The 12509-nt window shown below is 43.0% G+C and overlaps 1 protein-coding gene across 1 annotated transcript in view; it reads left to right on the top strand.

Annotated features, from left to right (window-relative positions):
• PCNX2 (pecanex 2) overlaps positions 1 to 12509 on the top strand; it is a 159744-nt gene that overhangs the window by 144862 nt on the left and 2373 nt on the right. Inside the window, exons 29-33 of the mRNA XM_056342869.1 lie at positions 2824 to 2968; positions 4173 to 4403; positions 4739 to 5013; positions 5979 to 6163; positions 10727 to 11175. Coding sequence (XP_056198844.1) covers positions 2824 to 2968; positions 4173 to 4403; positions 4739 to 5013; positions 5979 to 6163; positions 10727 to 11175 — 1285 coding nt within the window. The remainder of the gene's footprint in view (positions 1 to 2823; positions 2969 to 4172; positions 4404 to 4738; positions 5014 to 5978; positions 6164 to 10726; positions 11176 to 12509) is intronic.

The raw sequence follows: 12509 nt of genomic DNA, 5'->3' as shown, positions 1-12509 counted from the left end.
CAGATTACTAACCGAGGTATGTTAAAACTGGGCCAAGAAAGCAGCAACAACCTTGAGTGAGGCCCGAGATCAAAGCTGTTGGCTTTACAGCTTCCTTATAATCTCATTAGAGTCTTCAGGAGAGAGCATTAACAATGGGAAGAATAACAACAGCTGTATCTTCGGTGGATTAAGGGCTGCATGTTACAGTACTGGCTTGAGATAGTGTCACATTATAGGCAGAATGTCTGTCCCCAAAAGCCTCATAACAATTGGCAGGAGAATAAAAGATGTCCACGGTGTTGTGAATACAGCGATCTCCTCCAGACCTCTCTGTTGGAAAACGCGGTCTATAAAATAATTGACTCTCAGCCTCTTCCAGCTACTGCCACTGTTGCTTTACTCCTTGTAGCAGTCATACCTGTTCTTAAAAATGCTGGTGAGAGAACTTATTACGCAGAGGGATGAGAAGTGGAGGACTCTTCCCTAAGTAAGTGCAGCGAGAGCTGTAGGTGCTTCCCCCTGTTCCCTCTGCGGATGCTCAGCTGTGGCGTGCAGAGCTGTCCTCGTCCTGGCCTTGCTTCCAGCAGACATTGCTGTTTGCAGCAGCCTGTTTCGCATGTGCTGATGCCTATAAGACACTTGGATGTGAACGCAAACTCTTTGTCTGCTCTGGTATTCAGATTTGGCTCCGAGAGCCTCTAATGATGTAGAAAACAGCTTGCTCTCCTGCCTACTTCTCCTATCATCCCAGCCAACTTTGCAGAGCAAATACAGGGGGTGTTACGTGGGGAAAAACTATACTACACATCATCATTAGGTGCAGAATTCAGGGTAGATTTTTCAGTTTCATCCTGGGAAGAATATTTAGATACCGAAGTGGGAATTTTTCAGGCAAGGATTCAGCTGGATTTTTTCTATTGGGTGGGCGAGTTGAAAGGACCCTTCCTGATTTCTAGCCTTTTCAAAGGAAATGATAGTCACGTATTTCACCACACTGGCTGCACCCACCTTTCTTTTTCCCCTAGCTGGTTTATTCTAGGGCTTTCCTAGCTATTAAGCAGGATTGGGATATATTATCATTTGCCAAATTGTGGAGACGATTGATTGAATGTCAGTGGGGATCAGGACCCGCTTCTTGAAGACACATAATAACTCCCATTGAAATCAGTGCCTGCATGTTTTGAAGATCGGAGTGTAAGTGCCTGTCTCACACAGGCATGTATTAATAGGTAACTTAATACTAATAGGTGCAAATCGGTTATGAATTCACAAACGCGTCCCTGTACTCTTCATTCCCAGCAGGGACAGTGGCCCCGTCTTCCTGACTGGCCTTGGTCCCACTGATTAGTCGATTTGTATTAACACGGTGCTTTCGCAGAGAAAATCGGTATCCAGCTGTTTTTCTGGTAACAACATATATATCTTTCCCTTTTAATTTCTAAAACGTGCTACCCACTAAGGGCAAAACTAAGAATGCGTTTGAAATGAAGATAGGCTGGGAAGTCTCCCAATTTCTCTTCTCCCTCTTTTGGAGAAGAGAAAAAAAAATTAAAACTTTTTTTTCCCCCCCCCTAAATAATTAAGAAAGCTCAATTACGTGAAAAGATTGTGTGTTCTCTAGAGAAAGCCTGGGCGGTAATGAAGACCGCTGACATCTTAATGCAGCTTCTCCTCAGAGCCTTTACCATCTGAAAAATCAACTGTTCTGAGTAGGATCTTGGCAGGTAGATGAAACCATGTCCTGTAGGTTTGCAGGAGCTGCCCGTTTGCCTTAATTTTGAGATGGCTTTTTCAGAGCAGCATTAGGACGGCAGTCCTGTAATGGATAGGATATATAACAGATATACATCCTGAATGTATAAGGCTACAAGCATTATAGAGGTGGCTGTGGTGCTGTGGGAAGCTCGTGGTTCAGGGTGCAGGATGGAGCTGAGGGCTGGGTGTTTCCCTTCACAAACCCTCCGTTTTTTCTAATTTCTAACTACTACTTGATTTTGTACCTGTTACCTCTTGCTTAAGTCTCAGGTCCAGGCAAACTGTCATCCAAGGTCAGGCAGAAGTGGTTGTATGGAGTTTCTTGTATTAGACAGAAGACACCCAGATCACGTTTGGTTTAGGGCTCATGGTTTCAGTGTGCGATGCCTGTCTTGTGATTCGTGTTCTCACCTGCCTTGCTGAACAGTTCCTGAAACATAACTTGGTTTTTTTTCCAGTCCATCTGTTTTAATGTTCATGTCTGGGTTTGAGTTTCATGGCAAAAGTCTCAGAGTTGCTGAAAATATTTGTTACAGCTGTTTTTTGTTTCGGTTTGGGTGGGGTTTTTTTGGTGTCAGTTTTTGTTGGGGTTTTTTTGTGGGTTTTTTTGTTTGGTTGGCTGTTTTTTGGTTGTTTTTTTTTTAATTTTTACCTTACAAGGAGAACCGCTAACAGGCCCAACAATAAACTTTCAAACGAGGGGGCAGTTGCTGCCACCTGCGCAGGGATTGCAGAGCAGCTGGCACTCTTAGACCTGGTCTCTGTGGCACAGCTGCAGAGAAGCAGCGCCCTGAGGCGTGCCCTGACCCAGCCGCCCATCCTTAGGACATCCTCCATTCCAGGTGCCACACTCATTTTGCGGCCAGTCATTTCCAGCGCAAGCAGAAGGAAAGCAACCTACCCCGAGGAATGTTTTTCCATTAGAAATAGGCGACGTGCCCTCTGTTTTCTACCCACGGGAGGAGCTCACCCTGTGCCGGCGGGCCACCAGTCACTGCGGCTCAGCACGTGGTCGGCGGCTGGCAGGGGTCTGGCTTGGTGAGATGGGGATGATTTCTGCGAGTGACTGCTGCCTTCCTCTTACAGCTTGGACTCTTTTCTTTATGGGCTCCATGCATTGTTTAAAGGAGACTTTCGGATAGCAGCAAAAGATGAGTGGGTCTTCGCGGACATGGATCTATTGCATAAGGTTGTTGCCCCGGCAATCCGAATGTCTCTGAAACTACACCAGGTAGGGTCATTTTTTAATTTTTAACTTGTTTATTATATCTGTTTTCTTAGGGAAACACAGGAAACCTTAGAAACTGTCCAAAGGAAAAAAGAAAGGGAAATGGGAGTATTTGTTGCCTTATTGTGAGAAATTTCCTTAACCAAAATGGAAAAACTTGGCATTTATTTATTATGCATTCACTTGATCTTCTTTTCTGTGCCCCCTTCCTGCCCATTTGAAAGCATTCGTATTGCAGAACGTGACCCCGCATTTTTCATCAAAACAAAACTGACAGTCATGGCATGCTTTACTTGTGTGGACACTATAAAGATGGTTTTTAGATCGAAAAGAAATACATTGATTAGACTGATCTCATTGCTAATTTATTAATCCTTTCGTGAATGGCAATTACATATGTAATGGTTCCATATGTTAAAAGACACAGCTGAGAGGAGAGGGGTTTGAAGGGTTAGTGTCACAGCTGTTTGTTTGATGATGTCAGGCTGTTTCTGACCCCATTGTTTCCAGTTGTAAAAATCTGGCACACCTCCACTGAAGTTGCTCCAATTTCTTCAGGTCAACCCTTGTATAGCTTGGAGTTGATTTTGTTCTTGCTCTGGCACGTTATGATTTAGTATAATACGCTTTTGTTATGCATGCTATTTATAATAGCTCTGAATGTAACTGAAGTGGAACTGCTGTGTATTAATATCTGAGAATTTGACACAATAACTTAATGAATGTTATCACTGGCCATGTTGCTCTGTGACAGCTAAAGCAGTAACACAATATTGTGATATCTGCTGATGGATTCCCAGTCTGTGCTTTTGTTGGTGGTTTTTTGTGAATAAAAATAAAGTTTTCCACAAGAACTGTGGAACGCCTCACGTGATTCCGATCTCCCATGGCTAACCCGAAAGCTCTGCCTCCTGTGGCTTCCCACTTTACAAAAAGAAAGTGGGTAAGCTGGCATTCTCTAGGTGCCTTTGTCCAGTGGAAACATGAGATCAGAACAGGTTACAGTAAGACAAAAACGTTACCTTTCTGTATGACTGTTAAATTAATTCTTCTACTTCCACAAAGACACTCTGTATCAAATAGCAAGTCACCTGGGGGGCGGGCAAGCTGGCAACTGTTTGAAAACCAGGATTTTGTTTACTGTTAATAGTTTTTGTGTTTTCATAAATAGACCTGACATTTTCAATAATTTTTCCTGTACTACCAGGACCAGTTCACCTGCCCAGATGAGTACGAGGACCCAGCAGTTTTGTATGAAGCAATACAGTCTTTTGAAGAAAAGGTGGTGATTTGTCACGAAGGGGACCCGGCCTGGCGCAGCGCTGTACTCTCCAACAGAGAGGAGCTGCTAACCCTGAGACACGTGGTAGATGAAGGAGCAGATGAATATAAAGTTATCATGCTCCACAAAAGCTACCTGAGCTTCAAGGTTATCAAGGTACATACGCCATCTTTCTAATATTGCAGGAATTTAGGGCTGCGGTAACTAATATTATTTCTGGGTAATTTGGCCAAAAGGAGTTTAACAGAGTAGGGACTGGAGGCTAAACGAGCTGTCTTCAGTTGACTTCCATTTTGCACCTATATGTTTGTGTATCTGAACTGCCATTCCAGACTTTACTAGGGAGTAGCTGCAAAAGTTCCTAAAACCTGCTGGTGCGAAGACATGAGGCGTTTGCCCGCACAGCTATGGCCATTCTACCTAAATTGTGTAGTTCTGCAGCTTAAGTAGCGAACGTTTTCACATCATCTGCATTTTTAACCTACCTGTAGGTCAACAAGGAGTGCGTCAGAGGGCTTTGGGCTGGGCAGCAGCAGGAGCTTATTTTCTTACGCAATCGTAACCCGGAGAGAGGAAGCATCCAGAACAATAAACAGGTCTTGCGGAACTTAATTAATTCTTCGTGTGATCAGCCACTGGGATATCCAATGTACGTTTCCCCTTTAACCACCTCGTACCTTGGGACACACAGCCAACTGAGGAACATTTGGGGGGGACCTGTCAGTTTGGACAACATTAAAAAGTGGTTCAGATCCAAATGGTTAAGGTAGGTGGTTAAATTTTGTCTATGCAGCTAGAGTCCTTGCTGTCTCACTTCCACTGTGTTTTCTGTTAGAGTAATTCCGTACTGTTATCTATGAGTAAAAAATCAATTGCAAATAACTCAGAATATAACATAAAATGGCCCTACAGATACAGCAGAAAGCAAATTCATTAACTTGTTCACGCCTTTTAAGCAAAGCTTCCTCCATGTTCAACAAGATTCATTATCAAATCATTTAGCACACAGACATTTCCCTTATTTGAGGGAATTTTACTGCTTATGCCTTGTAAATAAGGGTATCTTTTCTGTAACTCGGTGACATGTCAGAACATGAAGAAGTGTGTCGGTGGGTTATGCTCCAAAGCTTTGGCAGTATAAATGACCATTCCCAAGTCATTGTTCTTGACCAAAACATATCTGAAAATGTACTTACTATCCATCAAAGCTGCCTGACTTCCCCTAGGTATGCACGATCAGTATGTGACACATTCCATCTCTCATTCCTACATGCACTTTTTCATATAGCAATAACTCACTCTTGTCTCATTCCACCTGCCCTATCACCACTTGGCTGAAGAGAGGCAGGCGACCACGGAGAGACTATGGGAGCCAGCTTGCGTGCTTAGCCCCATGATAAAATGCCACTGAGCTCCCCCCAGCCTGCTCCTCCTGTTTGCTACTTGGTTGCCTCATGCAGAAGTTGATATTTAGAGATCGCTGTGATACTAAAGAATCCTAAGGTCCTGCAGGGCTCCAGAGCCACTTAGACAAGGAAAGATTTGGGTTGTGTCACATACAGTTGTATTCCAAATAAGCTTACCACATCATCATCTTTGTTGTCTCATAAAACATTAGAAGACCTGCAGCAGTATGAGAGTACAATTACACATTTTGGGGGTTCCTAATGTTGGTGGCACGGATTTTCATGCACAGTAAATGGCTGACCGTGCGTGTGTTCCTGCCAACAGAATGCGGAAGGACTGCCACGCAGCTCACCATGAGAGGGGTAATGTTGAAGAGGTGGATAGTGGAGGGGGATCCTCCTCTAGCAGCAATTCTGCAGGCAATTCAAGCCAGAGCAGCAGCTCGCAGCCTACCAGAGATGGAACCCCTCAGTTGCAAGCTTCATCTCAAGAGGTCCACCAGCGTGCAGGTATTTGCACAATTTACTTGGCTTTTTCTGTAGTCTTCTCTGAAGGGGCTGCGTACGCAGATGCTTTTCAGGCGTGCTCATATCCAGTGATAACTTTCTAAAATAAGAGAGCGCTTTGTCTTTCCTAATGACCAAGCACATACAAGAGATGGCTTGCTGATACCGTGCCAGGTATTTACCAGGAGGCCTATTAGACAAATGTGATTCACCAGTGGTTCCACTGTCAAACTCCTTTATGTGTAATTTGTGGACTAGGAGGTGCCACTAACAATGCCAGAATGAGAAAAGCAGATGGGAGGGAGTCTACATGTGTGATGCAGGGAGCCCGTACCACAGTGGACCTCTGCTTATTGTTGGCTGGGAACAGCAGAAGTGAAAGTATGCAGAAATCTTAATTATCTTGGAAGGACTATGATGATTTATTTGAGGAATTGGTTTGGCTGTTCATCAGTGCATGTGGAGAACAAAGAAATAGGAGATAACTTCTCATGTCTATACAGCGGTTACCAAGAGAAAATTAAATGTTGCCAATCATTCTGTCAACTAACAGCTGAGCCCTTCTCATATTAAACTGTGGATTCAAAAGTACTTCAGACGTATTCACGAGGTAGAACTACTGGCCTTCATATTTGAAATGTATGTTAAGTTTGGCAGTGGGCCACTGTGAGACCTGTCGCTGTGGGATCAGGACTTGTAATATAAAGCCAATCACCTCAACCTTTGAACAAGTTGTGGCATTACTGTATAAATTAAAGCAGAGAACTAGAGGGGTATGACACTGGTTTGTTTCCTGTTACATCATTTTGACCTATCATTAAAGGTAATGGACAGGACTGGAGAGAATCTTGCCCTGAATATAAATCATGTGGCAAGAATAAAATAACGTCTGTTTTTAATTGAGCCTAGCGTTAGAAGAATCCCCATGTGCATACTCCTAACTTGACATTGCAGTAATCAGAATGGCAAGCTTAATTGTAAAATAATGATTCTGAGCATGCCACAGAATAATGAAAGTTAATTGTGAGTTGTTTAAAAGAGCATCTTGGGTGCCCAGAAAACCACAGTCAAGACAAAAGGTCACAGGTCACACTTGGTTAAGAAAAGCAACCTGGCTTTGAGGTAAAATGAAGAAATGCAAAACACATGCAAGGAAGTGGAAAACAGCAAATGCAAATCAGTATTGAGACCTAAGAGACCACTGATAAGAGAAAGAGAATGAAAGAAGAAGTTTCTGGCTAGTGCCACTAGGGACAAAAAGATGAAAGCGGGTTTGTGGCTGTTTATTTTTAAAGAGTATTAGAAGCAGAAGAAACCCTAACAGTGGTCTTGATCCATCACTATACAGAAGGGCGGAGTTGCCAATATGTAGAAAAGCAAAAAGAAATGTCTGGTTTGTATTGGGGAAAAATGCAGATGATCTCTTTCTGTGATCTGACCATGAAGCTGTTCCTTCCATCCTGACAGCTACCAAGAACATACAAGAGTGGCTATCAAAGCTATATGCTTAATTGAGCAAATCCAAATGACTCTCATTCAAGAAGGTTTTTAAGAAAGCTGGTTAAAAAGCGAACTCTGATCTTCAGTATCAGGACACTAAGGCAATACCAGAGGACTGAGGAAGAACCTATGCTACGTCTGTGGTTAAAAAACCAGAATGAATAGGGTGACCTAGGTAACGCACGTCTGTCAATCTGACTTTGGCTTAGGATGCTGCTGGCCTACCACACAGAGACCTAGGGCCCTAATTTAAGAAGGACATTTTTAATTTAGAAGGAGTTCAAAGAAGAGCCAAAAAATGATCAAAGATCTGGGAAATACATCCTGTAGTGAAAGATTAAGAGCTTTCAAACAATTTATATTGTAAGAGGTGCTTTGATCATAGTCTGTAAGTACTTACCTAGGCAACAAATAGTGACCAAAGACCATTGATTCAAGCAGACTTGGATATAACAAAGCTAAACAAATTCAGATTTGGAATCAAGAACACATTTTTCACACTAGGAGTAAATAAACAGTGAAACAAGTGACTAAGTGTTGATGGATTCTCTGTGAATGGAGATAGTGGAGACATTTTTTAAAAATCACAGTAGTAATTAATAACACTATACAGGAATTAATTCCAGGAAGTTCCATGGCCCATGCTACATAGCACGGCTGACTAAGATGATGACAGCAATCCCTTCTAGACTCAGAATCTGTGAATCAAGTGCATTTCATGTTTTTGTATTTCATTTTGCAGCCTGGTGTCACTGAGTCTGCAAAATGCAATTAAAGCCCTATATAAAAGTGCGACCAAAATCAGAACCATTGGAAATGCCTGGGGTTCTCCCCCAAAGTGTCCTTATTTCATGATGCAGTTTACAGACCACCTTTTGCTTCCTAAGTGTTTTCAGAGACAGTTATTTATGTGTAAATGTGGGTGGTCTCCTGTCCAATGCTCTAACCCACTGCATTTGGGATGAATACAGAATACTTTTGGACAGAGGTCAGCTTGGCAATTCAAATCACAAACAGATGTTTGGCCACATTAGCCCCTGCACAAACTAACACACCACAGCCCCTCTGTTCTTAATTCCAGTCCGTTCATTTTATTTTAAAAGGGTAACATATTAAAATAACCATCAGATGCGGAAACCAAAGCACTTCAGTAAAACTCCAGAGTTTGAAGAACCTGAATCCCCAGGAGGCCAGACGTGTGCCGAGGTGACAGCCAGGCTTGAACCCCCATCACAGTGTGTGCCCTCCCCACTGATCACGTCTGAAGTGCAGAAGACACTCGCAACGTGGCACACAGAAGCCATATGCATCTGTCCCATTGCTCTCAAGCAGAGATCTTGGGCTCTTATTACAAAGAACGCTGCTTTGCATTCCGTCTTAGGAAATTATTTTTTTTTATTGTTTGGAGTGTAAAAGTAGAACTAAAGAAACATTGTAAGTGGCGTGTGAAAGTGTCTAGTGCTTGCCAAACCAACTCTGTTTTAGTCCAACTAAAGAGCTCCAGTCAGGTTGTGGCCCAGCTCTGCCATCTGACTCCGTGCCAAGTTACCTAAAGGCTTTCTGCTTCGGCATCTCAAAAATGGAGCTAATGATACCAGCCTCTGGAAAGCAGGTCTGTGGATATAAACCAGCATGTTTCAGCTCTATAATGTAAAAAATTTGGATATGAAATTCTGCGTTACTGGAACCCTCATGAATTCAGCAGTCAGCATTTCTAGAAGACAGTGTGAGATTTATATTCCTCTATGCCTGCAAAATTTCATTATCTGGAGGAGTTTCAGTACTTCCCTCCCCTGCATAGTTTGGGTATTGGGAAAAAACAAAGCAAAAAAAAAAAATTACCAACAACCTGGACATGCCTGCCAGAAAAACTTGTTTCTGTGTTGATAGCTCTCAACAGATTTTCTGGCATCAATGCCCTACCCCACAGCTACAGCGAGAAAACCAAAATGCCAGCTTGTGTTAGTGTTTGGAGTTCCCTGGAAAGCAAAAAAGCCAAGGAGGCACTCGCATGAGTGGGTATTTGTTGCGTAAGCCTGGGTTAGAGCCTATCTGCAGAAACAGCCAATTCTTTTGGGACCTGTGGCGCATGCCAGCCCGCTGCATGCTTCCTGCGGAGTGCCTGGGTGCAAGCAGGTATCTGGTAGGTTCACTGGGCAATAAGGTGACAGATTTTTCATTCTATGCCTATTTAAATATGCAAGCAAAACAAATACAGAAATTATTAGTTTGAACAACATGAGGTGTTGATATAAATTTTATAAATGGGGGTGTATAGGTACAGGAAAACAGAAGTTGTCTAGGCATGTCAGAATTACTTATCTAATCTGTTCTCTGTATCCAACAATGGCTGCATTGAGATGCTTCACAGAACGGGGCAAGAGCACTACATGGGTCTCCTTCAGACCTGCAACAGACTACCTGAACTAGAAGTGTTCACGTCTTTTCAGTCTGTGGCATATTGTAAATATCACTCCTGGAACTCAGATATAGTTTAAAATCAGTCTTAAAAACTATCTTGTGCCTTGAATGCTGTAGTCTTCCACTGGACTGAATTCTCATTCTCTTTCCCCACACGCAGGAATAATTCTTTTTAATGTGCCATTTTCACTATCAGTTTTTTGGTTTTCCTTTTACATTTAATTATACCAAGCAGTTTCAGGTGGGTATTCAACATCCCCTACTTTAGTGTGGTTGTCAAAGGGCAGTAAAGTTACAGCAACACTATGCTCAGGCATTCACTGGGCTGGTTAAAATGTATGGGGCAGAATAGGTGTGAGCCTCTGATTATAGTACTTTCCTTGAGGTATCTTCTCATTTTCCTCTCTTTTGACTCAGTGCAGAACCGCTGGAACTATCGTGACCAAAAGCTAGAACCCCTGCAGTGGAAAACACAGAAAAGGTTCATAGGTTTAGCAATCTGTAATTTCTGTTATTCTTGGGATTCCTATGCTGCTAAAACCAGTAGTAATATGCCAATAGTAGTATGTACTCATGGGACACTGTCAACAGCATGTATTTCATCAGGATGCCACTTACTTAAATATATTTATCTTTCTTTTAAAGGTAGGAGAAAAGCCAGGAGTCAGTCCGTCCACGCGCACACTGCTTCAAACCAAAGGCCCCCTGCTTCAAGTCACTCTGGACCAATTGTAGAAAGCCGCCAGCCTTTCATCCAAACATCTACATCTGCCCATGAAATCGCCCAAAGGCTTTCTAGTAGTCAGCTGTCATTCCACAACTCAGCAACGTCTGTGTTTTCCCAGTCCCCTGCTGTTCCTGTTGCTGGCCAGCTGACTGTGCAGGACCGAGCTGCAGCAATGCTCAGGTCCAGTCTGGCCTCTTCCACCAGCTCAACTCTCAGCCTGCTGTTCGGCAAGAGAAGTTTTTCAAGTGCTTTGGTGATTTCTGGGCTCTCTGCTGCAGATGGAGGTAACACCAGTGACACCCAGTCGTCCAGCAGTATGAATATTGCCATGGGTCCATCTGCTAGAGCAGCAAGTCAAGCAGCTCGGGTAAGGATGAAGCCAAAATAGCAGTACTAAGCGTGAGCTGCTGTCCTGCTTTCCTATCAGTTCCTGAACTGTCCTCACCACTGTTCGGTTTCTTCCTTCTCGCTGGTCAGGCAATAGTCTTTTCCAAAACAATGGCAAGAGTTTGGTATCTGTTTTGAATTTTGCTGCATCACAATGAAATAAGACACACAATGAAATATAGTGTGTAGATGAGTGATGTGTTTGTAAGTAATACACAAGTTGGCTGTTAAGCACACACCTGAAACTGCAAACTGGGGCAAAGTCCCTCTTCCCTTCACTTAGACAAGGGACTTAAATCTCCACCTTTTGCAGCCCAGGTGATGAGTACCATCATAAGCAGACTAAATAGCTCCTTCCTTGCTTGCTTACACAGGACTTAATTATTTGTACAAAGAGGAATGGTTCCCACTGAACAGCGCACTTGTTCTGTCCCTCTCTCTGACCAGAAATTCAATCCAGGACCTGAAATCTTGTTGCTGAAAGGGCTAGTCAAAGGAGGTCTGCAGGAAATACTTCCCAAAGGAAACCTGCATGCCCTGTGATTCAGCATTTTCGAACAGCAAAACAGTACACACAAAGAACTTCCAGCCCTCTTCCCAGTAGGCTCCCAGTTCTATTCCCATCTTCCCTGAACAATTCAATGCACATAATAGCGTTATTGTTTTACTGTCTACTTAAGTATATTTATTTAACTTGGGTTGCCATCAGTTGCTGTCCTGAATTTTGAAACTTGCACCTCAGCACTACAGAACAGTAATGTGAGAAGATAGACGGGCGATAAAGGGTGACTGCAATTAGAGGCTGACTGACAACATAATTAAGACAGACTTTCACATTTGGCCTATCAAAGTGGAAACTAAATTGGCAACAGGGGAAGGCTGTGGATATGGAAAGTCCAGAACACTTTTCTGCTGCTAGCATTCTGAACTGTGTATAACTTCCCTAGTTTTGAAAGAATTCTCCAAAGTTCAAGCTCCTCAGCCTGTGTATTTTGCTCTCAACCCAAAAATACCATGTATGGTACAGTTCCCTGGAGTTCTGCCATGAACTTCAACAGAAAGTGACTGAACGTTACTCATCGGGGTCCAATCCTGCTTTATTACTCTAATGAGCATTAATAATGTTTCTACATGTACAGCTGAACCTATCAAACGACAAGGCATAATTCCAATTCTCAACAGTTTATAGCCTAATTTGCAAGAACTCAGCCAGCCTGCAACACTGAGCACTAACGGTAGGATTCACCTTGCCTAACTTTAAGCCATCTAAAATCTGGGCGTGAAGCCTCAGTCGATTGTTGGTGTGGCCTCTGT

The sequence above is a fragment of the Falco biarmicus genome, chromosome 6, assembly GCF_023638135.1.
Source record: "Falco biarmicus isolate bFalBia1 chromosome 6, bFalBia1.pri, whole genome shotgun sequence".
Lineage (NCBI taxonomy): Eukaryota > Metazoa > Chordata > Aves > Falconiformes > Falconidae > Falco > Falco biarmicus.
The sequence above is the reverse complement of the archived record's forward strand: the minus strand, read 5'-3'. Positions and strand labels throughout refer to the sequence as shown.